General features: G+C 35.6%; 1 protein-coding gene across 1 annotated transcript in view; it reads left to right on the top strand.

Moving 5' to 3' along the window:
- Window positions 1-25,653, top strand: part of SLC30A5 (solute carrier family 30 member 5) — a 35,462-nt gene extending 9,809 nt beyond the window's left edge. Inside the window, exons 3-16 of the mRNA XM_058730614.1 lie at window positions 1,085-1,151; window positions 2,945-3,030; window positions 6,965-7,052; window positions 10,705-10,792; window positions 11,974-12,050; window positions 12,289-12,459; window positions 13,647-13,935; window positions 14,113-14,321; window positions 14,861-15,018; window positions 16,289-16,418; window positions 18,812-19,013; window positions 19,675-19,901; window positions 23,848-23,976; window positions 24,810-25,653. Coding sequence (XP_058586597.1) covers window positions 1,085-1,151; window positions 2,945-3,030; window positions 6,965-7,052; window positions 10,705-10,792; window positions 11,974-12,050; window positions 12,289-12,459; window positions 13,647-13,935; window positions 14,113-14,321; window positions 14,861-15,018; window positions 16,289-16,418; window positions 18,812-19,013; window positions 19,675-19,901; window positions 23,848-23,976; window positions 24,810-24,980 — 2,092 coding nt within the window. The 3' untranslated portion in view covers window positions 24,981-25,653. The remainder of the gene's footprint in view (window positions 1-1,084; window positions 1,152-2,944; window positions 3,031-6,964; window positions 7,053-10,704; window positions 10,793-11,973; window positions 12,051-12,288; window positions 12,460-13,646; window positions 13,936-14,112; window positions 14,322-14,860; window positions 15,019-16,288; window positions 16,419-18,811; window positions 19,014-19,674; window positions 19,902-23,847; window positions 23,977-24,809) is intronic.
- The last annotated feature ends 413 nt before the right edge of the window (window positions 25,654-26,066 follow it).

The raw sequence follows: 26,066 nt of genomic DNA, 5'->3' as shown, positions 1-26,066 counted from the left end.
TAGATAGAATATATTGTGCTATTTATCCCTCCTCACTAATGTATGATAATTTAATAAAAAAATAGAATACCTAAGGTTAGAGGTACAAAGAGAATTTTTTAAATGATTATTGTACTGTAATAGCTTGCCAAAACTAGACTTATACTGTACTTTGCATTAATGAAGTTTTTGTAGATTTCTTTTAATGTCCAGCTTAATAGAAGATTGCTAAGTTCTCATATCTGTTTCAGCGTTGAGTCTGTTGCAGGATCTCTTTTATCAGTTAACCTCTGAAGAGCTCCACTGTATACCCCTGAGAGCATAAAAGTGAAAAGAGCAGATAATTTATTAGAATTTTTGTAAAAATAGTTTTGATGCTACAGTTTCCCTAAAAGAGTCTCCAGACCATACCACTGGTGTAGTTCAGCCTTCCAGCAGGTAGAATGTTACCTGAGACTTGTCTTGGCACAGATGTTCCTTATTTTCTAAGTTAATCTGTGCTGGGTTTTGTTCATTATATGTTCCCTTCACACTACAGGGTCCTCATATAATATAAATTTACATTATTCTGCATATTGCAAGAAATTCTCTGTAAATAAAGTTTCTCTAGATCTTGAGATTGATAGCGACTACTTTCTGTTAATAACAGTCTATTAAAGACTCCTGGGAGTTAATTTTAGCAATTATGGAAAGTGATTCTTTACTAGGAAATTTTAAGCAGTTGTATGCATTTTTATATAATCATTTTGGGAATGTGAAACCTAAAGACATACAATAAGTACTTTCTTCATTTCTTTTATTTCAAGATTTGTTATTAAATTTTGGAGAAGATAGATTTTTTTTTTTTATATTTCCCAGTATGAAAAAACATTGAGACTCCTTTTCTTTTGTGGCTTGTGAATTGGTTCTGAAGATAATTACAAAATAAGCATTCCCCAAAATGTTGCAGTGGAAGCTTTATTTGAATAAATATTGTTCTCCAGTATAATTTTTTAGAGGGTAACATACCTTTCAAGTTCTAGTGTATTTGTTTAAGATAAATATCTTAACATTACACCTTGTATATAAGACAAATATTAATATATTAATGTTTCAATATCCACAGAACTGCATTTTTTATGGTTTTGTTTCAAAAGCCATTTTCTTCTGGGAAAAGTATTACCAAACACCAGGTGAGTTTTTTGCACAATTCTTTTTTCCTAGCAGCTTCCTAGTTAGTGGGCCAAGAGACAGTGCCCTTTCTTGGAGCATGGTTACTTAAAAAATGACTTAAGTACACAGCAGATTATTTCCAGAGTTAACTTGGTCTTGATTTGTCTTTCAGTATTGAGGCTTTAAGAGTAAACTAAAGTGTTAAGATTACAGAATGTTTAAACGTGCAGAAGAAGGTAGTACCTGGCTGTCTCAGTCCGTAGAATTACTTAAAAATAAAATCTTTTTTTTTTTTTCAATATATGAAATTTATTGTCAAATTGGTTTCCATACAACACCCAGTGCTCATCCCAACAGGTGCCCTCCTTAATACCCGTCACCCACCCTCCCCCCCCTCCCACCCCCCATCAACCCTCAGTTTGTTCTCAGTTTTTAAGAGTCTCTTATGCTTTGGCTCTCTCCCACTCTAACCTCTTTTTTTTTTTTCCTTCCCCTCCCCCATGGGTTTCTGTTAAGTTTCTCAGGATCCACATAAGAGTGTAAACATATGGTATCTGTCTTTCTCTGTGTGACTTATTTCACTTAGCATCACTCTCTCCAGTTCCATCCACGTTGCTACAAAGAGCCATATTTCGTTCTTTCTCATTGCCACGTAGTACTCCATTGTGTATATAAACCACAATTTCTTTATCCATTCATCAGTTGATGGACATTTAGGCTCTTTCCATAATTTGGCTATTGTTGAGAGTGCTGCTATAAACATTGGGGTACAAGTGTCCCTATGCATCAGTACTCCTGTATCCCTTGGGTAAATATGAAGAAGAAAGTAGAAAAACATTAAGGTATACAGTACTTTTTTTGTAATGTAGTATCCTTATTCTGAAAGATTTATGAATGAGACATGGAGACATACCCAAGAGCCTAGTACAAGTGTCATGAGGAGGCAGATAAAGCATAGGGGTTAAGAATGAGGCTTCTGGAGGCAGACAGATGCATATTCTGTCTGTCCTTACAAACTTTTACTTTGAACAAGTTAATTAATTTCTCCGTTAATATTTTCACCTATGAAATGGAGTTAATAATACCATTGTAATGAAGCTGTGAGGAATAAATGAATTAATACATATAAAGTTCTTGAAGTAGTGCCTGGGATATAGTGACTATGCAGTAAGTATTAGCTGTTACTCTCATCTTCATTATTATTTTCTATAGACCCCTGAAGTTCAGGATACATAGCAGAAATGTCCTGCATTTTGCATAGTCACTTCATATTATCACCTCTTTGGACAGTAGAGGTATATCCTACTACGTGTTTGCTGTATGCCACAACTTAGAAACTTGTACGGCAATTTTTTATTAAAATGACAAACGTAGGTACCTCTCTTTTAGAGACCATGCGTGTTTTAAAAATGGGATTAATATTTTAAACCCCATCATAACTTTTTTTCTCTTTTCAAGTAATTAAAGCTCTGAATATCTCTAGAAAAGAATTTAAAGACTAAAACAATACATGTTCCTAGCAAACTAGTGAGAAACTAATGAAAAAAAAAAAACATTTATACTCTATAGAAAAAGATCTCAAAATCTAACAACAGGTAAGAATATAGAAAATGGAAAACAGACTACTGTCTTACAAATCTAGATTTAGTCAAAGGATCTTAACATTTTCTATTTAATTTCAAGATATGTAATTATTTAGCCTTTAAAATATTTAAGTGTTACCATTATTTTCTTTCCCTATGTGTTTTAAGACTTTGAGATAATAGCAAAACATACATGAGTAAAATTTTTAACTTTTTGTTTCCATTTATAGTGGATCAAAATATTTAAGCATGCAGTTGCTGGGTGTATCATTTCACTCTTGTGGTTTTTTGGCCTCACTCTTTGTGGACCACTAAGGTAAAAGTGCATATTTTGAATGTTTGTTTGTGTTTCTTAATTTTGAATATTAGTTTTCTTCCATTATATATAATATCAAATGCTTATGTTATGTGCAAATGCTTCTATCGCTTGTATAGCATTGGATACAACTCAACATATAGAGTGGGGGAGAGAGGGAGGGAAGGAGAGAACCTGTTGAATTTGTGGTCTAGCTTTTGGTGAACACCATTAATGTATTGTTCATGATCTGTCATGATATTTTAATAGTTAAGAATCTAGTTTCAGGGGCGCCTGGGTGGCTTAGTTAGGCGTCTGACTGGCTCAGTTCATGCTCTCACGGCTTGTCAGTTTGAGCTCTGTGTCAGGCTCTGTGCCGACAGCTCAGAGGAGCCTGCTTCAGATTCTGTGTCTCCCTCTCTCTGTCCCTCCCCTGCTTGCACTCTGTCTCTCAGAAATAAATAAACATTAAAAATTTTTTTAAATCCAGTTTCAGAAAATTTTTAGCATAAGTGGCTTTTCATCATCCCTTGGTGATCCCTTTTAGCAACTGATTTTAGAAACTAAAAGGTCTGAAGTGGTAAATAAAATCAACCAGTAGAAGAGCAAAATCTTTATTTAAACACTTTTTTCTTCACCACTCTGAAATACTCTTACCAACAGAAAATTCTTAAAAAATATGGTCGTAAACAAATGTGTTGACAACAGTGTGTCAATCATCAGATTAAAGATGAGTTAACTCTCATATTCCCCTAGATCTATATAGAGCAATCTTTTTATGTAATGGACCAATTCCCCGGGGGTGGGGGGTGGTGCTTAAGGACCACTTAATAGGAATTGTAATATGTACAACTGTGCATAAACATTTTTAATGCTTCTCTGTAGCTAAAGGGTTTTACTCATTGATTGAAAGTATAAGAAAAAGTACCTGGCCATTGTTGGGAGGAGGGGGGTATGATGATGAGAGGTAAGGAATAAAATTAAGGATATTTTAAAGAATCTCACTCAGAATAATGGGGTAGACAGAGTAAAAATGATAGGTGGAAAATGCTTTGTGAAAATCCTTTCCCCTCTTTTAGCTAATAGAATAGCTTCTAGGTTTGAGTCCCTTTAGGTTGTTTACCGTGTACTTCGTCAGATGCAGGGTATACATAATTCCAGATGTCATGTCCTTGTCCATGACAGCAGCAGCATCCTGGAATGGTAGGTAAGGCAGCTGGATTTTCTCAGCTTGGGAGAGCTTTTTCACTTTATGCTTGAATATGATTAACAGTATTATCATCTCTAATATTTAAGTTTCTTTTCCATGAAATTATGTTTTATTCTGTATGTTATTAAATCACTGTCCCCACATATTAGGGTAGGGAAAGAAGGGGAAAATTGTTAAATTCTTACTTGACTCCTTATTTAGTCCTCTACTTCCTACCCTTAAAATCCCTCACTGCCAGCTCCTGTGCCAACACTGCCCCTCTCATTCTTTTATTAAAACCATCGTGCAGGGTGCCTGGATGGCTCAGTCGGTAGAGCATGCAACTCTTTATCTCAAAGTGGTGAGTTCAGGCCCCATGTTGGGCATGGAGCCTACTTAAGTTTTAAAAAATAAAAACTATCATGCAATTTCTTGACTAGAAAGACTTTGTGGAGTTGTGCCTGGGTGGCTCATTCGGTTGAGCTTCTGACTCATGATTTCAGCTCAGGTCATGATCCCAGGATTATGGGATCAAGCCCTGCAGTAGGCTCCATGTTCCCTGTGGAGCCAGCGTAGGATTCTCTCTCTTTCCCTCTGCTGCTCTCCCTCATGCACATGTACACACACACATACTGTCTCTCTCTCAAATAAAAAAGACCTCTTTGGTGTTCCATAGCCTGTCTCATTTCAGGTTGGTATTACTCTTTTGATATATTTATTTTCTTAAGTTGTACCTCATAATCATTAATTGAATTAAAGTTAGTATTGCTGTGTTCTGTATTACAGATTTTTGAGTAAAGAGAAAAAATGAAAATGTGTTAAAAGAGCAGCTGAAAATCTTACTATTTAGATCCTATAAGCCCTGTTTTTGCTGGTGATAGTTTTTCAAGTTTTTAAAATATTTCATACAGATAAGAGAGGAAATATGTTTAATAATAGTGAACATTGACATATCCAACATCCAGTCCCCCAAATAAAATCTTACCAATACTTGGGGGCACCTGGTTGGTTCAGTCAGTTAAGGGTAGTGACTCTTGATTTTGACTCAGGTCATGATCTCACAGTTGTGGGATCAAGCCCCACATGGGGCTCCTGACTGGGTGTTGAGCCTGCATAAGATTCTCTCTCTCCCTCCTGCTGCCCCTCCCCTATACCGCATGCTTACTTGTGCATTCTCTCTCTTTCAAAAAAAAAAAAATATATATATATGTATATCTGTATATGTGTATATAACACGTGTATATATATGGGGATCCTGGGTGGCTCAGTTGGTTAAGCGTCTGACCCTTGATTTCAGCTCAGGTCATGATCTCGTGGTTTGTAAGTTCGAGCCCTACATCAGGCTCTGTGCTGATAGTTCAAAGCCTGCTTGATATTTTCTGTCTCCCCCTCTCTCTGCCCTTATCTGCTTTCTCTCTGTCTTGAAATAAATAAACTTAAAAAAAAAAAAAAACCTATCTTACCAATGCCTTTGAATGCTGGTGTTTCCCTCCTGATTGTATCCCCATCTCCCCCTACCCTTGGGTGTAGTCAGCATCTTAAGTTTTGTTTTTCATTTTCTTCGTTTCCTTTATAGTTTTTCACATATGTACCTAAGTCTTTTTTTTTTTTAATGTTTAATTGTGGGTTTTTTTAATGTTTACAAGTTTTTTACTTTATGTACCTAGATGATTTTGCATGTATGTTCTACAGTGTACTTTTTTGCATTTAAATTTATGTTTGAGACTTGCCCATCTCGATGCATGTTATATATATATATAGTTCATTTTTATGGCAATTTTTAAATATAAGATTCACATACCTTAAGATTCATTCCTTTTTTCTTAGTCCATTTGGGCTGCTATAACAAAAATACCAAAGACTGGGTAGCTTTTAAACAGCACAAATTTACTTCTCACAGTTCTGGAAACTGGCAAGTCTCAGATCAAGGTGAGGCAGATTCACTGTCTGGTGAGGCACTGCTTCCTGGTTTCTCTATAACCTCACATGGCAGAAGGGGCAAAGGGAGTGCTCTATCGTCTTTTATATGAGGGCTTTAATTCCATTCATGAGGGGATTCACACTGGGGATTGAGTTCAACATATAAAATTAGAAGGGATGCAAACATGTAGTCTATAACACATTTAAAGTGTAGTATTCACCATTTCTTTGGGGCGCCTGGGTGGCGCAGTCGGTTAAGCGTCCGACTTCAGCCAGGTCACGATCTCGCGGTCCGTGAGTTCGAGCCCCGCGTCAGGCTCTGGGCTGATGGCTCAGAGCCTGGAGCCTGTTTCCGCTTCTGTGTCTCCCTCTGTCTCTGCCCCTCCCCCGTTCATGCTCTGTCTCTCTCTGTCCCAAAAATAAATTAAAAAAAAAAAAAATAATAAAGTGTAGTATTCACCATTTCTTAATATATTCATATAATTTTATTCATTTTTTACTGTTGTAAAATAGTCCATTGAATAGATACACTCTAATTTATATTTTTCTCTTACCAGTAGCATTAAGTTGAGGCTACTGCAAACAAAGCTGGTATGAGCAACCTTCTAAGTGTTTCCTGGTACACGTACACAAGAAATTGGTGTGATATAATCATGCAAGTAGTATTACCAGGTAGATAATGCCAAAAGGTAGCTAATTCTAAAGCATTTGTACCTATTTATTTTTCTCAGTGTTTTATGAAATCAGGAAGAAATACTTATTTTCTCTTACTCTTGTTGAATTCATGTTTCTTGGTAAAGATCGGATATATTTTATGTGAATGATAATGTTTTTGTATTTTTCTAGGACTTTGCTGCTATTTGAACACAGTGATACTGTTGTCATCTCACTACTCAGTGTTTTGTTCACTAGTTCTGGAGGAGGACCAGCAAAGGTACAATTTTCTTTTATTAGTTACTTGAAAATTGAAAGTATACGTGTAAAGTATTAACTAAAGCAATTACATAATATCTTTTAGCATTTAAAAGAATGTAAGGGTGGGGGTGCCTGGATGACTCAGTCGGTTAAGCGCTGACTCTTGATTTCAGCTCAGATCATCATCTCACAGTTCGTAAGTTCGAGCCCCACATTGGGCTCCTCACTGACAGCTGGAAGCCTGCTTGGGAGTCTCCCTCCCTCTCTCTCTCTCTCTCTCTCTTCCTCTCTTTCCGCCCCTTCCCCCATGCTTGCCCACACACTTTCTTTCTCTCAAAAATAAATAAATAAAAGAATTCAGGGGCTTTTTCTGCTAATTTTAACTTTTTCTTACAAACTTTTTTTACTTTTTATTCCAAGATCATCATATGTTCCCAGAAAGTGGCAAAAAGAGCACGAAGAGCACCCTTCACTCAGTTTCAGTGGTAATTTCTTACCCAACTCAAACACACTATGGAAACTAAGAAACTGACATTGATATAATCCATAGACTTTGACAAGATTCAGAACTGTTTGATCACCACAAAAATATCCATCATGCTGTAGCCAAGCCTGTCACCCACCTTATTCTTTTGTCTGTCTTTTTTTTTTTTTTTTAATTAATTTTGAGAGAAAAAGAGCAAGGGAGGGGCAGAGAGAGAGAGGGAGCGAGAAGCAGGCACTGAACTGTCAGTGCAGAGCCCAACCCGGTGCTCGATCTCACGAACCATGAGGTCATGACCTGAGCCAAAATCAGGAGTCAGCTGTTTAGCCACCTGAGCCACTCAGGTGCTCCTCGCACACCTCATTTTTAACCCTTATTCGTCATTTTTGGAAAATACCTAAGAACTTGTTATAAAGTCTCATGAGCATTTTGCCAACTAGGCAGCTTTATTTATCTTTTTTTTTTTTTTTTTTTTTTTTTTTGAGAGTGCACACATGAGCGGGAGAAGGGTAGAAGGCTTGGAAGAGAATCTTAAGTAGGCTATACACTCATTGCAGAGATCTACTCAGGGCTCAGTCTCACGACCCTTAAATCGAGAGTCAGACATTTTACCTACTGAAGGTACCCCAGAAGCCTTCTTTATCTTAAATAACTTAAGAATTATCCTTCTTTGGTAAATGAGTCATAAATCTGCAATTCCAAATTCTTAAAACTACAGTATTTCTGTTTTACCAAATTGAATGCTTTCTGTGCATGGTACATTGTCCCAGTTACAGGGGAAAGGAGAAATAAAGATAAATAAGGTGTAGTAGTCCGTGTTCTAAAAGGAGCTGTTTCAAGCTGAGTATTGGAGGCACATGAATAAAATTAAGTGAACAAAGTAATATGCCAAGGAGAGCAGGGAGGCTACCCAGCCCATAGATTTCAAATAGGATCATTAATATTAAAGCATATGCCAATATTTTTTTTCTTTCAATGTTTATTTTATTTTGAGAGAAAGAGAGCATGAGCAGGAGAGGGGCAGAGATAGAGGGGGAGAGAGAGAATCCTAAGCAGGCTCTGTGCCATCAGTACAGAGCCCAACAAGGGGCTCGAATTCACAAACCATGAGATCATGACCTGAGCTGAAATCAAGAGTTAGTTGCTTAACTGACTGATCCACCCAGGCGTACCCTGTATGCCACTCTTTCTTTGATCCCATTCATATATTACGCCATAATAAATGTCAAGTGGAGCACCTGAGTGGCTCTGTTGGTTAAGTGTCCGACTTCAGCTTAGGTCATGATCTCACAGTTTTGTGAGTTCAAGCCTCACGTTGGGCTCTGTGCTGACAGCTTAGAGCCTGGAGCCTGCTTTGGATTCTGTGTCTCCCTCTCTCTCTCTGCCCCTCCCCCGCTCATGGGTTTTCTCTCTCTCTCTCTCTCTCTCTCTCATTATTTTAAATAAATAAATATTTAAAAATAAAAAAATAAATGTCAAGTGGATTGAAGAGTTTTGTGGACACAAATATATAATAAATGTAGAATTAAAATATGTAAAATGTATTAAATAACATAAATGTATAACATACAAAATAATATAAACATGTATAATGTATAAAATAAATATATGTAAAATAAAATAAATTATGAGGGGAAAACCTTCTGAGCATAAAAACAGTGGGAAAAAATCACAATGGGAAAACTCAGTAAATTTGATTTCATTATGATTATAACCTTCTATGTAACAGAAGTCATTGTGCAGACAACAAACTAACAATAACAACAAAAATTACCACAAGTAAAAGTTTTACATTTCTTTTAAAATATAAATCACTCAAGTAAGTTAAGAAAAATGCTTAAGATTCTCAGTAAAAATGATCCAAGGGCAGGGAAAGACAATTCACAAAAGAAATACAACTGACTTTAGGGGCACCTGGATGCCTCGGTCAGTTGAGCATCCGACTATTGATTTCAGCTCCCATCATGATCTCAGTCTCATGATGTGAGGTTGAGCCCCACGTCAGGTTCTGCACTGACAACATGGAGACAGCTTGAGATTCTCTCTCTCTCACTCTCACTCTCTCACTCACACACACACACACACACACACACTAAATGTTTTTTAAGAAAGAAATAAAAATGACTTAAAAACAAAAAATTTGTTGCAGTTAGACTCAGAAATGAGAGTATAAATCATATATATTTTCTCATTAGTGTGTTACAAATCTGGGCATCTATCCAGCAGCAGGGTTTTTTTCTTAGCTGTGACTGAAGCACTACAAAATTTCATTTGCTCTCTTTGACAAAAGATTAAATTACATTCTCCATAGCGGGGTATTGTTGATATTGTGTGGTTTATGTGTACTGACTTTTGTCAAAATATCCACCACTCTAAGAGAATTTATCAAGTATAGTGGTGATCACATTAATGAATAGGACTCTTACTTTAAATTTTAACTTTTATTTAATGAAAGTGTATGGTAGTACACCTATAAATTTATAAATACAGAATGTATAATAATGCTATTTGGATGGCTTTTATACCCAAAATTCTGAAGTATTTGCATAAACTAGGCAGTATGTTCCTCCTATGATTTTTTTTTTTCATCAAAATCCTTTCCCTGGAATGAGAATATAAAATTTAAAAATTTATCAGCTTTTAAATGCTCTGCACCTTTACTGGATATGAGAAATGACTGCCAATTTTCTTAATGTGCCCTCTTAGTTCTGTTTCCATAGAAGAGTCATAACTAGAATATTGATATTATTATCAATAATTAACTGTAAATTAACTGTCTATCACTTGCATGTTGTAGAATAAAGTAAGTTCATGCTAATAATTCTGTAGCTCCTTGAGCTTTTCAACCCGAAGCAAAATAACATTTAGGGATATTAATTCTGCAAACATAAATGGTTTGTGCATGGTAACATGCCTAGTCCTATGAACAAGGAGACAGTTGAAGTCATCATTATTATGTGCCTTAAATGCCCTTAAACTATTCTGCAGAATTTGTTGTAGCTCTTTGCTTTTTTTATCTGTTAATACTGCTTATTTATGCTATATAGTAGAAGGGCTTTAATGTCAGATGTTATTTTTTCTTCACATATTTATTTGAAAACAATTTTTCTTTAGTATTTGTATAGTCATGGTCTTAAAAATCAACTCTTAAAATAGTCATCCTAAATAATATTTTCTTCATTTTCAGACAAGAGGGGCTGCTTTTTTCGTTATTGCTGTGATCTGCCTATTGCTTTTCGACAATGATGATCTCATGGCTAAAATGGCTGAACACCGTATCCTTTTGCAATAGATTGGAATTATATAGTCTTGAAAATAGGAAACTGGCAGAATGGGACAAGGAGGATTGAATTAAACTAATCAGTCATGAATGAAACTTCCATGAGTTAATGTAGGTATTCAAATAATGAGTAAATTTATTCTAAATTAAATATTTTATGGCATCCTAATCAATATATTCTACAGAGACAGTGAAAGAATATTTTAGAATGTCCTGGTGCTTAAAACAAAACAAAAAAAAAAGGATTTGCCAGTCAACAAAATCAATCTGTTGGCTCCCTTGTAACAAATTTAACAATTCAAATACTTGATTTAGAAGTCAGTTGCAATTATTAAATATAAACTTTTTTTTGAAATTTAATGAAAAATCTTTGGCATCTTCTTGCCGAAAAGAAAAAGTTGAAATTCCTTAACCTGGTAATCACTCTCTTGATCTAAACTGTTATTTCCAGTTCAGCTTCTACTCTTCTATAACCCCAACTTTCCAGTCAAATAAGTATACCCCTTTTCCTCTACAAACAGACATGCCTTGTTCCTTCCTGTCCATACCCCTTTGCCCTCTCCATTTAGCAGAACTTGGAACACCAGTTTTAATTCTTCTGGTTACTGATACTGTTCTAGAGCCTGTTACTTAAATAACAATTTACTTTCTTAGACTGAAAGAGGGTGGCATGACTGCAAAACTCCACATTGCTTGTGATATGTCTCCACCCCACCAACCCTTTATACTTGCTGCTTTACTGAGGCTTACGTGGTCAGTGATTTACAAATAGATTTAGGATTGATTCGACCTCTTGTTCTGAAAGAGCAACCTTAATTCCTTGGTAAGAATGGTCCAAAATGTTCCTTGGTCTTGTCCCTTTGCCCTACTCATAGTATGCATGCATATACTTTTGAAGGTTAACTCCTGAAATTTAACAGCTGTATCTCAAGCACTATTATAATTGTTTTGGAGACAACAAAAATACAAGCCATTCCAATTTATAAATTATGTCCCAAAATTAAATGTTTAATTGTTTTGTTTTTAAGGGCAATATATTGTTGCAGGTAGTCAGGTTTGGGGTTCCCAAACTAGTCTCTAGTCAACCCAAAATAATGTAGCTAAAATTTTAGGAGGACTTCAGAATTCAAAGAGTTAATATTTGGGGTTTTTCTTCCTTTACTGCAACTCACTTAGCTGAAGGACATCATGACAGCGCTCTAACTCACATGCTTTACACAGCCATTGCCTTCTTAGGTGTGGCAGATCACAAGGTATGTTCTTTTCTGTGTTCCTAACATAATCAAGAGATTTTGAAAAGTTACCACAACTGTAACTTTAAAAGTGCATTAAAGTAAGTTATCAGTAATTTACAGTACTGCCTGACATTTAAGTAGTTCGGTAATTTAGGATATGGAAAAAACATAATAGTTCCATTTCTTCCAATACTGTGTATTGAAGGATTGAGTGAACCGAGTGTTTCTAATGAAACTTATGTAATTTTATTTATAGGGTGGAGTATTATTGCTAGTACTGGCTTTGTGTTGTAAAGTTGGTTTTCATACAGCATCCAGAAAACTCTCTATAGATGTTGGTGGAGCCAAGCGTCTTCAAGCTTTATCCCATCTTGTTTCTGTGCTTCTCTTATGTCCATGGGTCATTGTTCTTTCTGTGACAACTGAGGTAAGAGCAGGAATGTATTGGTAATAAGTAAAATGAATTGCTGTTACTTATAAATTTTAGTTCATTTCAGTACATTGTATTTTATTTCACTTCAAACTTACAAGTGTTGTAAGTTATGCTTTTTTTCATAATTTTTGAAAAATTTTTGTAATTTTTATTGCTTATAGAAAATACAAATCAAGTACTATTACATATATATATCCCTCCCATTCCTGTAGCTCAAAAGAATCAGTTAAAGACATAATTTAGGAGGTACCTGGGTGACTCAGTTAAGCATCCAACTCAGGATATCGGCTCAGGTCCTGATCCCAGGGTCGTGAGATCAAGCCCCATGTTGGGCTCCATGCTGAAAGGGAAGCCTGCTTGGGGTTCTCTGTCCCTTTCGCTTTCTGCCCGTCTCCCACTCACGTGTATGCACATGCGTGCTCATTCTCTCTCTCTCAAAATAAAATAAATAAACATTAAAAAAAAAAAAAAAAAGACACGGTGCCTGGGTGGCTCAGTCAGTTGAGCATTTGACTCTTGATTTTCGCTCAGGTCATGATCTTGGGGTTTTGTGGGTTCAAGCCCTGTTTAGGCTCTGCACTGACCCTGTGGAGCCTGCTTGGTTCTCTCCCTCTCCCTCCCCTTCTCCCTCTCCCTCTCTCTCTCTTTCTCTCTCTCTCTCTCTCTCTGCTCTTCCCCAGCTAGCACTCTCTGTATCTCTCTCAAAATAAATAAACTTAAAAAATTTATTTTAAGTGCGGTAACGCAACTGATCCCAGAGAAGCCGGCAGGAGCCCCGGGGAGAGTTCTCTTTTCTTTGTGAAGGGCAGGGCGCCCTGGAATGGGTTTGCCCCGAGAGAGGGGCCCGTGCCTTGGAAAGCGTCACGGTTCCAAAAAAAAAAAATTTATTTTAAAAAAAAGACACATTTTAATACTTAACCATGTGTTACTTATACACAAGAATTGTGTATCACTTAGTATTTATAAAATTATTAAACCGTAATGCTTTTGTTCTTTAATACTTTGGGGACTACTAGGAAAATGCAGTAATATTTTATATCTCTTATATTTTGGCATTTTATGAATCATATTTAATCACAGTATTTGTTTATATATAAAGAGATTAACTAAAACATAAGATATGAACTTTATACCTGTGCAGTACTGACAATTTCTTTTTTTCTTCTCTGTTTAATTCCTAGAGTAAAGTCGAGTCTTGGTTTTCTCTCATTATGCCTTTCACAACAGTTATCTTTTTTGTCATGATCCTGGATTTCTATGTCGATTCTGTTTGTTCAGTCAAAATGGAAGCTTGCAAATGTGCCCGCTATGGATCCTTTCCCATTTTTATTAGTGCTTTACTTTTTGGAAACTTTTGGACACATCCAATAACAGACCAGCTTCGAGCTATGAACAGAGCAGCACACCAGGAAAGCACTGAACACGTCCTGTCCGGAGGAGTGGTAGTGAGCGCTATATTCTTCATTTTGTGTGAGCACTTTTCACCTTAGGAAATTTCATCTTATGGATTCTGGTGTTGAAGTCATTTACTTAATTTGGGAATTTGTTCAGTGCTTGCATTTAGTGCTGATGGGTACGGTGTTGGTTTGGTAACTTAAGCTTTTAAAGCTTTTATAATGTTCATGGGTTTTTTTTTCCTTTTTTTAGCTGCCAACATCTTATCATCTCCTTCTAAGAAAGGACAGAAAGGCACTCTAATTGGATATTCTCCTGAAGGAACACCTCTTTATAACTTCATGGGTGATGCTTTTCAGCATAGCTCCCAATCGATCCCTAGGTTTATTAAGGAATCACTAAAACAAATTCTTGAGGAAAATGACTCTAGGCAGATCTTTTACTTCTTGTGCTTGAATCTGGTAAGATTTTTAAATATTACTGACATACCTTAAAAAGTTTAATCTTTTAATTTTGTTATTTCTGGTAGAATTTTAGTAATTACCAAAATTTCTGATCATCAGGGGCTAAAACTATATTTTCTCTAAGTAATAGGAAGATTACAGGATCATATTCAGACTATTTATGCAACTTTTGAGGCATTTTAGTTGCATCAGTTTAGTGTACTATTTCAAATCAGTAAATATAGTATCCTGTAAAGATTTTTATCTACTGTTTACAGGATCTCACTACAGACCACAGTGCTAACATTTTGTAGCCTAGTTTATTGAGTTCTACAGTCATATAAATGAAACTGTCTCCTTTTAAATGATGTGTAAGATGAACCTATCTGATTTAGTATCTTAACAGTTTATATGAAATGAAATAAAATATCAGTTATATCATCAAGTAAGGTTTGTGTAATAAACGGTTAAAATTGTCGTGATTGCATTCTGATAAATCTATTGAAACAGTATTTCCCAACACATTCCTCCCCTATTTGTCTTTAAACCTATTTTAGCTTTTTACCTTTGTGGAATTATTCTATGGAGTGTTGACCAATAGTCTGGGTCTGATCTCAGATGGATTTCACATGCTCTTTGACTGCTCTGCTTTGGTCATGGGACTTTTTGCAGCCCTGATGAGTAGATGGAAAGCAACTCGGATTTTCTCCTATGGGTAGGTACCTTGACCATCAAGGTGATGTAACAAAATGAAAAAATTCTCAGGGCAAGTTCCATCTTAGGAAATAAAATTTAAAAAAAATTTTTTTTAATTTATTTTGAAAGGGAGAGAGAATATGCATGTGTGTGTGAGTGGAGGAGGGGCAGAGAGAGGGGGAGAGAGAGAATCCCAAGCAGTCTCCATGCTGTTAGCACAGAGCCTGATGAAATCAAGAGTTGCCCCCCCCCCATGCACTGAGCCACCCAGGCACCCCAGAAAATACAATTGTATTACTTTTAATACAAATAATTTTTCAGAGCTTTATTTTTCTTTAATTTGAATTAAGTAAGAGGAAATAAACCAAGCATGATACTGAATGGCAGTGAGCTCAAGATTATACTCTCTGCCAAATCCATCTTACATGGAGGTAGCAAAACTTAGTTAGATTTTGAGCTCTTTGCCCAACAGTTTCTTTGAGACAATGGAATGTGCATGGTCATTCACATCTTTGCTGTTATAAACAGTATTCAAACTTTGAAGTGGCTATGCATGAAATGCCCTTTCATTAACTGAATTCATTTCAACTGAATTCATTTCAACAAATACTAGAATCCCTGATGTATATGATGAATTTTGGTAAGACCCTAAATTGATAAATTCAGCTATTTTCAACTGTTTATATTCTGAAAGACAGAGGGGCCAAAGATACAAATAATTTTGGTACAAAGCAGAATCTGTGTGTTGTGACAGAGGTACAGAGCCCATCAAAGGCTTAAAGGAGAGAGAAGTAACTTCTTGCTAATAAATTAGGCAAGGCCTTGTATAAGAGAGAACATTGAAGAAGGACTTTGATAAATATTTAAAATTTTAACAAACTTTTGTACAGAAAGACTCAGCATTGGTGTGGTGTTTAAAATCTCGATAATTTTCTAGTCTTACTAATTATGTACATAATTGAAGATCTAGACTTATATATCCTCTTTTGTAACATAATAATGTTTGTGCTTTAAAAATATTTGTAGGGGCGTCTGGGTGGGTTGAGCGGCCTACTTTGGCTGAGGTCATGATCCAACCATTTGTGAGTTCGAGCCCCACATCGGGCCCTGTGCTGATGGCTCGGAACCTGGAGCCTGCTTTGGATTCTGTGTCTCCCTCTCTCTCAGCCCCTCCTCTGCTCGCACTCTGTCTCCCTCAAAAATAAATAAACATTAAAAATTTAAATAAATAAAAATAAAATAAAAATATTTGTCATTTTCCTTTCTAAAAATATTTTTTACATTTCTAGGTATGGCCGAATAGAAATTCTCTCTGGATTTATTAATGGACTTTTTCTAATGGTAATAGCTTTTTTTGTGTTTATGGAGTCAGTGGCTAGATTAATTGATCCTCCGGAATTAGACACACACATGTTAACAGTAAGTCTCTTTTTTTCCTGTTTGATTTTCTACTCATAACCCCTTTAGCTTTTTCCATGCTAAAGTTTAACTACCTGTAATTAATGATGTAGGAAGGTTTTACTTTATTTTTATAATTTAAATTAACATAAGCTCTTGACCCTGTATTTACATTTACACTGCTGACTCTTAGAAATTAATCCTTTTCTCTCATATGTTAGCAGTCAGAATATTAGATGACATTCTAATACATAACAGCTATCTTTCTGACTTATGCAGTGTTTTTGTATGAAGATGTGCTTTTATTATTTTTTTTTAATGTTTATTTATTTTGAAAGGGAGCAAGCATGGATGGGGGAGGGGCAGAAAGAGAGGAAGAAAGAAAATTGCAAGCAGGCTCTGGCTGTCAGAGCAGTGCTCTACGTGCGGCTTGATCTCACAAACCGCGACATATGACCTGAGCCAAAATCAAAAGTTCAACACTTGCGAGTCACCCAGGTGCCCCAAGATGTGTTTTTAAATACCTGAGGAAATTTGCAAAATGTTAGCGAATCAGAAAAATACTATCATTTTAAAGGTTTTATCTTATAGATTATTTACTGTTAGAAATTTTTAATGTTGTCCCTGTATTGCCATACCTTTATATGCGCTGTTTCTTGAAGCTGGCATGCCCTTCCCTCACATCTACCTTTCCACCTTCCTCAAGACTTTGCTTGTGTGTCTCAAGTGAGAGATTTTCCCTTAACTCCTGTCTTCCTTCCTCAGTTTCTTAGATTTCCCTTTCTCACTATTCGCATTGTATCTTGCTTTTTTTTTTTTTTTTTTAAGCAACATTGAGTTAACTCCTTTGTCATTCTTCCACAATTAAAGATGTAAGTGAAGTATCTCGGGGACCTGAATGGTTTATTATTAAGTGTTAAATTCTAGCACCTGGCTTGTAGTTATGAATCTGGTTGGTGGAAGTATATGTTAGTAAAATGCTTTGGATTACAGTTTGGAAATATGTTTTGAATTTTAAATGCTCACATCCTTTAACCTTTAATATTTATTACAGAAATACTTGCACAGGTGTGTAAAGGTGCATAATTCATTGTGCCATTGTTTGTTATGGCAAAAAAAAATCAATAAAAAGACTAATTAAATAAAGCTGTTGTTTATAGAAAGCTAGGTGGCCAGTAAGAAAAATGAGGCACATCTGTATATACAGGCATGAAAAATATTTGTAAGCTGTACTAAGTTAAAAAAATTTTCCAAAGCGGTATTATAACATGATGCTATTATTGGTTGAAAAGGGGATTGATGTATGTATTTTAGTACATGCATAGAGTGTACACTATTCTCTTAGTGACTAACTCAGGGTTAGAATTATAAGGGGGATTATACTTTCTATGTTTTTTTTTTTTTTTTCTGGTGAAATCTATACAAATGAAGTATTTATCATTAGAGGACAAGTAGTTGAGATGATGGGGATCTCTTTATGCAGTATTTGATTTAATTCAAAGTTCAGTAACCATCTTCAAGCTCATAAAGCTAACTAAAATTTTAAAGTCTGACCAACAAATGAGCCACAATAAGAAATACATAGTTTCCATATATGATTACTAAAGTAAATCTCTTCTCTTACCTCCTTTGGAAATTGATTACAATTATCTGTACCCATTATTTTTATATATTCTTTTTATAAATCAAATGAATTCCTCTGAAGGAGAAATTGTAGATGTACATAAATTAAGTAACACCCTTAACTGTTACCCAAAATCATTTTGTAAGGATAATCAAGGATAAGTAACTTTATGTATCCTTTAGGATGTTGTTGTGGCATTATTAAATCCAGACAATGCCATTTATATCTTTGCTTTTCCATTATACTTTTTTTTTTACTTTGGCAAATTTTACTGTATTTAAGACACAATAAGACTGTATGTATTTGTAGTCTACTAGTTAGTAAATTATAATCATTGCCTTACAAACTGAAATTTACCTAGTAATATAAATGAGATTTCAACTACAGTGTATACTTAAGCAGTACTTTCAAACTCTATTTAAATAAATAAAACAAAACTTTAGCATAATTTATTTATTCATAAACCATGAACCAGGTGCATATTATTCTTAATCACTTGCTTAAAGCAAGTCCAAATCCTTCTACTTGCCAAAACTTTGGTTTTTGGAAGTTAAAAATGTTTCTTCTAAAATACTCAAAAATCCGATTTTTAAAAATTTTGGATTTCCTTACAAAACTACATTAATAAGTAAATAAAACTTCTGAATTTCCTTATTGAACTTTGTGAGGTTTTACCATAAATACTTTTAAAACCATAAACAGAAAAACATTTAGATCTGTAGTAACTTTTAAGTAACAAATTTATTTTTTTTAACTACAAATTAAAGGTTTTCTTTTCTCCTTTTACTAGCCAGTCTCAGTTGGAGGGCTGATAGTAAACCTTATTGGTATCTGTGCCTTTAGCCATGCCCATAACCATAACCATGGAGCTTCTCAGGGAAGCTGTCATTCATCTGATCACAGCCATTCCCACCATATGCATGGACACAGTGACCACGGGCATGGTCACAGCCACGGATCTGCAGGCAGAGGCATGAATGCTAACATGAGGGGTGAGTCCTTGCCAAATACTGTCCTACCTTTCAATTGTGTTCTGAATTGACACTGTCTTACTTGTATGAAGTATTAGGCTTCTGGTACAGCTTTATTTTTGTAAAACAATCTGTGGCTAAAAAATAAATAAATAAAGTCATCTGTTGTAGAAAATGCTCACATTGGTTCATAAATGTCAATTTTTAAACAGATTATTACAGAGTCCTTTTCCTGTGACATTTGCATAAATATTATTTGGAACGGGAACACTGAGTGTGTCATTATGAACTTTCACTACAAAAGAACCAGGAAATTTTTATTGTATTATAAATATACATGGGGGAATTTTTATCACTTACTGTGTTAAATTATATATTCTGAGGGTTTAATAGAAGTAATTTGCGTAATGTCAAAACTTGGCTCATGTGTGATTTCTAGGAAAACCACACCATCATAAAACTTAACACTCTGTCTTACTGTTGTCTACATTTTTCCCTTTACCACTGGGCTGTGAATTGTTTGAGAGCAGTGCCCTTGTTTTTTGTTGTTTTTTTTTTTAAGTACCATCCCCTAGCAGAATTTCTGGTGCATAGTAGATACCCAGTATTGTTTATAAAATGGATAAAAGAACTAAATTAGATGTGCTTTCATTTTTAATGTTTTCATGTGTTTTACTTGCAGGTGTGTTTCTACATGTTTTGGCAGACACGCTTGGCAGTATTGGTGTGATCGTATCCACAGTTCTCATAGAGCAGTTTGGATGGTTCATTGCTGATCCCCTCTGTTCTCTTTTTATTGCCGTATTAATATTTCTCAGTGTTGTTCCACTGATTAAAGATGCCTGTCAGGTTCTACTTTTGAGATTGCCACCAGAATGTGAAAAAGAACTACATGTTGCTTTAGAAAAGGTACTGTGTGTAATTTCTTTACTATATTTTTTCCTTTTATTGTTATTTTTTAATGTCTTGTTTTATTTTTGAGAGAGAGCATGTGCACACATGCAAACGGGTGGAGGGGCAGAGAGAGGGAGAGAGAGGATTCAAAGTGGGGTCTGCCCTGACAGCAGAGAGCCCAATGTGGGGCTCAAACTCACAAATGGTGAGATCATGACCTGAGCTGAAAATGAACACCGACTGAGCCACCCTGGTGCCCCTATTTTTTCCTTTTAAAATAGCTTTTGAAATTGAGTAAGTTGACCCAACTAGGAATGTGAAAAATATGAATGAAGAAAATACAGTCTTATTTAAAGGACATAAAAATAAGTACTGAATAAATGGAGAGATTTTTCTTGGATGGGAAACAGTATTGTAAAGATGTTGCATTTCTTTTATTTAAATCTCAGTGCAGTTGCCTTTCCTTGGGATTTTTGGGTTTTTTTCCTTTTGTTTGTTTTATTTTGTTATCCAGTATTACTTGGAAGCTTATTTGGAAGAGTTAATGCTTGAGAATAACAAAAAAAACCCATAAATTACAGAATTAACTAATAGGATGCTGTTTGGTGATTTTAAAGTTACGGAATTATCCAACACAAATAATAGTTTTGTTTTTGCACAACAGTAAACACATAAATCAATTTTTTTAAAATTGGTGGTCCAGAAACAGACCCAGGAATTTATGGAATTCAGTATGTAGCAAAGCTTGGCATTTTAGATCAGTGGGGAGAAAGGGTGGACCTAATTAATACTTCTACTTAGTGGAATATAAAAAGCTGTATCTTGGGGCGCCTGGGTGGCTCAGTCGGTTGAGCGTCCGACTTCGGCTCAGGTCACGATCTCGCGGTCCGTGAGTTCGAGCCCCGCGTCAGGCTCTGGGCTGATGGCTCAGAGCCTGGAGCCTGCTTCCAATTCTGTGTCTCCCTCTCTCTCTGCCCCTCCCCTGTTCATGCTTTGTCTCTCTCTGTCTCAAAAATAAATAAATATTAAAAAAAAAAAAAATTTTAAAAAATAAAAATAAAAAGCTGTATCTCTTTACCACCAAATATCAAAATGTATTTCCAATGTACTAGATATGTAAAAGATAAAAAACAATGAAGGTACTAAAATAAAATAGAAGAATACTTTCAGAGCTACAGAGGTAGAGAAAGCCTTTTTAATAAGCTTGAATTGAAACCAGAAGCCAAAAAAGGACAGAAAAAATCTATAGATTGGAGCAGTTAAAAATTGTTGATTGGCAAAAGACTCCATTAACAAATAAATACAGAAGGCAGACAAGAGAAAAATATTTGCAGCACATATAAGCAACCAGAGACTTACTGTGCATAATTTTTTAAATTAAGAGAGTCTTGGGGCGCCTGGGTGGCTCAGTTGGTTGGGTGGCTGACTTCAGCTCAGGTCATGATCTCACAGCTTATGGGTTCAAGTCCTACATTCAGCTTGGAGCCTGGAGCCTGCTTCAGATTCTATGACTCCCTCTCTCTCTGCCCCTCCCCTACTCACATTCTGTCTCTCTCAAAAAATAAATAAACACTGGGGCGCCTGGGTGGCGCAGTCGGTTAAGCGTCCGACTTCAGCCAGGTCACGATCTCGCGGTCCGTGAGTTCGAGCCCCGCGTCAGGCTCTGGGCTGATGGCTCGGAGCCTGGAGCCTGTTTCCGATTCTGTGTCTCCCTCTCTCTCTGCCGCTCCCCCGTTCATGCTCTGTCTCTCTCTGTCCCAAAAATAAATTAAAAACGTTGAAAAAAAAAATTTTTAAATAAAATAAAATAAAATAAATAAATAAATAAATAAACACTAAAAAATTAAAAATTAAAAAAATCAAGAGAGTCTTGAGGCGCCTGGGTGGCTCAGTGGGTTGAGCGCCAGCTTCAGCTCAGGTCACAATCTCATAGTTCGTGAGTTTGAGCTCCATATCAGGTTCTGTGCTGACAGCTCAGAGCCTAGAGCCTGCTTCAGATTCTGTGTCTCCCTCTATCTGCCCTTACCCCTCTCATTCTTATTCTCTCTCTCTCTCTCTCTCTCTCTCTCTCTCTCTCTCTCTCTCTTAAAAATAAAAAATATTTTTATAAAACAAATTTGTTTAAAAAAGAAGGTTTTGTAAGAAAATGGACTAGAATATAAATCAACAATTCACAGAGAAAACAAATACAAAAGAAATTTTTTTCAGCTTGTAGTTTGCCATGTCATATTTTCTTTTAAAGTAAGCCTCACCCATTGTGGGGCTCAAACTCACTCAAGATAAGAGTCACATGCTCTACCAACTGAGCCAACCAGGCACCCTTGCCATATCACATTAAATCAAGATCTGCTGATGAAAAGTTGGCATCTTGAATATTAAAGGAATAGCATCTTAACCCACTGTTTTCATAAATAAAATTAGTAGTACCCTCACCTTCTTGTTATTAGTGAATACTACATTCTTCTAAAAGTGAAAAAAAGTTTTATTTCAAAAATAATGTATGTCCATTATGGGAAAAGGAAAACTTCAAAATACAGAAAAGTACACACACACAAAATCACATATAATTCTACCACCTAGAAAGAAACCTCTTTATATTTTATTTTATTTTATTTTATTTTATTTTATTTTATTTTATTTTTTTTATTTTAGTAATCTCTGCCACCAATGTGGAGCTCAAACTCATGATCAAGAGTTGCATGCTCTAGGGGTTCCTGGGTGGCTCAGTTGGTTAAACGTCCAACTCTTGGTTTTAGCTCAGGTCATGATCTCACGTTTCAGGAGTTTGAGCCCCACATCGGATTCTAAGCTGACAGCACAGAGCCTGCTTGGGGTCTCTCTCTCTCTCTCTCTCTCTCTCTCTCTCTCTCTCTCTCTCCCTCTCTCTCTCTCCCTCTCTCTCTCTCCCTCTCTCTCTCTCCCTCTCTCTCTCTCTCTCTCCCCCCCCCTCCCCATTTGTGCTGTCTGTGTCTCTCTCAAAATAAGTAAATTAAAAAAATATATTAAAAAAAAAGAGGGGCACCTGGGTGGCTCAGGTGGTTAAGTGTCCGACTTTGGCTCACATCATGATCTCACGGTTTGTGAGTTCAAGCCCCACGTCAGGCTCTGTGCTGACAGCTCGGAGCCTGGAGCCTGCTTCTGATTGTGTGTCTCCTTCTCTCTCTGTCCCTCCCCTGTTCACGCTCTGTCTCTCACTCTCTCTAAAAATAAAATAAACATTTAAAAAGAAAAAAAAAAAGAGTTGCATGCTCTACCACCTGAGCCAGCCAGGTGCCCCTGGAAAGAAGCACTTTTAAAAATTGTTTTTCTATATTTTAGGTATTTTGAACATGGCAAAAAACTATTTTGTGCTACTTTGTAAATTTTTCCCCATTTAATTATGTCATATTGATAAATACCTTTAATACATCTTTGATGACAGTGTCCTATTACATTATGTGTGTTGTCTGTTTTTAACCAGTTCTCCATTACTAAGCATAAAGGATATCTTTTGAACATGTTTCTATACTAAATAATATGTGAATGTATGTATCAACACGAGGAAACCATTTAGTCCATTGAATGTATCCCAAAGTTTAGCATCGGTAAAGTACCTCTTCAAGAAGGGAAAATGGGTGTGCAACTATTATTCACTTCCCATTCAGAGCTGTCTTCCTTGGCATCACTCTGTTGGAAATATTTTACTTCAAGTGAGTTGTCCCTTTCCTTTCTCACTTCCTTGCTCTCCTTATTACCTTTTTTTTCTTCTTAAGAGAGGGAGAGAGAGGATCCCAAGCAGGCTCCACACTTGTCAGCACAGAGCCTGATGTGGGGATCGATCCCACGAACCTTGAGATCATGACGTGAGCCGAAATCGAGAGTCAGACACTTAATCATCTGGTTCCTGGACCAAAAAGGTTGCTTTGTGTTAAATAAATTAGGCTTTATGTCCATTTATATCACCTCTTTTTTTATCTTACAGATACAGAAAATTGAAGGATTAATATCATACCGAGACCCTCATTTTTGGCGTCATTCAGCCAGTGTTGTGGCAGGAACAGTTCATATACAGGTGGCATCCGATGTGCTGGAGCAAAGAATAGTACAGCAGGTGATCAGCTTTTCTTTTTAAAGTAATTTCAGTTGAGTTAATTCATGCATAAATTTGCACACATCATAAATTACACAGTTCAGTAATCATTTGACTATTCAAAAACATCAATCTTTTGGCTGTCTAAAGATAATATAACTTATTTTTTACATCTAGATTTGTTTTCTGCCCAAAAATGGTAAAAATTAAGTTTTAATATTTAGAGCACAAGCTTAAGGTAATGTTAAAGTATCACTTGTGATCCACCTTGGTTCCCAATAGGTTATCTAGAAATTAATTATTATAAATATAGCTCTAGATTAATAATAATCACAATAAAGTTGGCAAGGTATATGCTATGGTTGGAGGTAAGAATCAAAATAGTTTTAATACCCCTTTTCTAAACATACCAAATTGGAAACAAAAGCTGTTTTTCTTTTCAAATTGGAATGTCAGGTCAGTAATTTACAGGTCTTCTAAAAGATTATATTTAACATTTTACCAAGTAAATAATAAACATTACTTTGAGGATTATCTTTTTTTTTTTATGTTTATTTATATTTGAGAGAGAGCGTGGGCAGGGGAGGGGCAGAGAGAGAGACAGAGACAGAATATGAAGCAGGCTCCAAACTCTGAGCTGTCATCACAGAGCCTGATGTAGGGCTCAAACTCACGAGCTGTGAGATCATGACCTGAGCCGAAATCAGATATTCAACTGACTCAGCCACCCAGGCGCCCCGGGGATTATCTTTGACTATCTGTGGCTATGAAAAAAATGTCCTATCAGTTATTTAAGACATATGTACTAAATGCACTAATCTAAATGCTTTAAAATGTATGGGTTTTTATAACAGGTTACAGGAATACTTAAAGATGCTGGAGTAAACAATTTAACAATTCAAGTGGAAAAAGAGGCATACTTTCAACATATGTCTGGCCTAAGTACTGGATTTCATGATGTTCTAGCTATGACCAAACAAATGGAGTCCATGAAATACTACAAAGATGGTACTTACATCATGTGAGATAACTCAAGGATTACCTCTGGGGTATGGACAGTGAAGATTAAATTGCTCGGTATTTATAATATTGCCAGAAGGAAGAAAATTGCACATAATTGTACAGAAACATTTTGCTGTATTTGAGACAAATTCTAAAGTTCCCTGCTATTGGATCAAGGAATCTTTCATAAAGGAAATTTAAATACAGAATGAAGCATTAATTGTACAAGTAAAATAATTACTTGAATTATGTGTATAATGAGAATCTTAAAATTTGAACATGATGTGTTACATCATCTTCGAAAATGAACATATAATGATGGATTCTGGTGAAGACCAAAATTACTTCTGTGTGTTTACTTTCTGTCAGAAAACATCTCCATTGTAAATAATGTATTTACATGTTTATTACAACGACCCAAATGAAAAATTTTTAGTCAATTTTTTGCATAGCCCTAGGATAAAATAGGAATAAAAGTTCTATATTTATGGATTTTCTGTATATAAAACTGGTTTCTAATTATAACTTAAATCCATTACGTAAAAGCTGTATTGCCACTTTAAATGTAAACTAAATTATTTAGGAGAAACCAACCACTGAAATGAGACAAGCTGAAATGAGAATAGGGAATTAAAACATTATTGATGTATTGAAAACCAACCACTCTGTAAAATAAATTTTTTTTACTTTTGGTAATATTTGCAAATGAATAATTACTTTATTAGGGTAAAGAATTTTACCAAGTTGTGTGCATATTATTCGATCACTTGTCTTCTTCCTCTGTAGTAGAATGTTCCATTTCTTGTAATGCATCTGCCATTCCAAGTTGCTTATCAAGCTGGTATCCATGCAGTGCTAGGGTTTTCATCTATTCAGTTAGCTCCATATTTTGTGGAATAGCCAGTTGAGAGAATCATAGATAATTGTCAATTCATGTTTGAATTTTCTGCCTTTAGACTAACGTAATTTTTTTTTTTTAAGTTCTGGAACATGTAGATCTATAAGAAATATCAAAGAAAAGGTAGTTATTTTAAAGTTTAGTAGGTAAATCTTGTCCATAAGTACTTGGGCACCATGACATCAAAATACTTACCCTGTAACTACTTTCT

Source organism: Neofelis nebulosa, chromosome 1 (genome assembly GCF_028018385.1).
Source record: "Neofelis nebulosa isolate mNeoNeb1 chromosome 1, mNeoNeb1.pri, whole genome shotgun sequence".
Lineage (NCBI taxonomy): Eukaryota > Metazoa > Chordata > Mammalia > Carnivora > Felidae > Neofelis > Neofelis nebulosa.
Note: the sequence above shows the minus strand (reverse complement) of the source record. Positions and strands in the feature narration are given on the sequence as shown.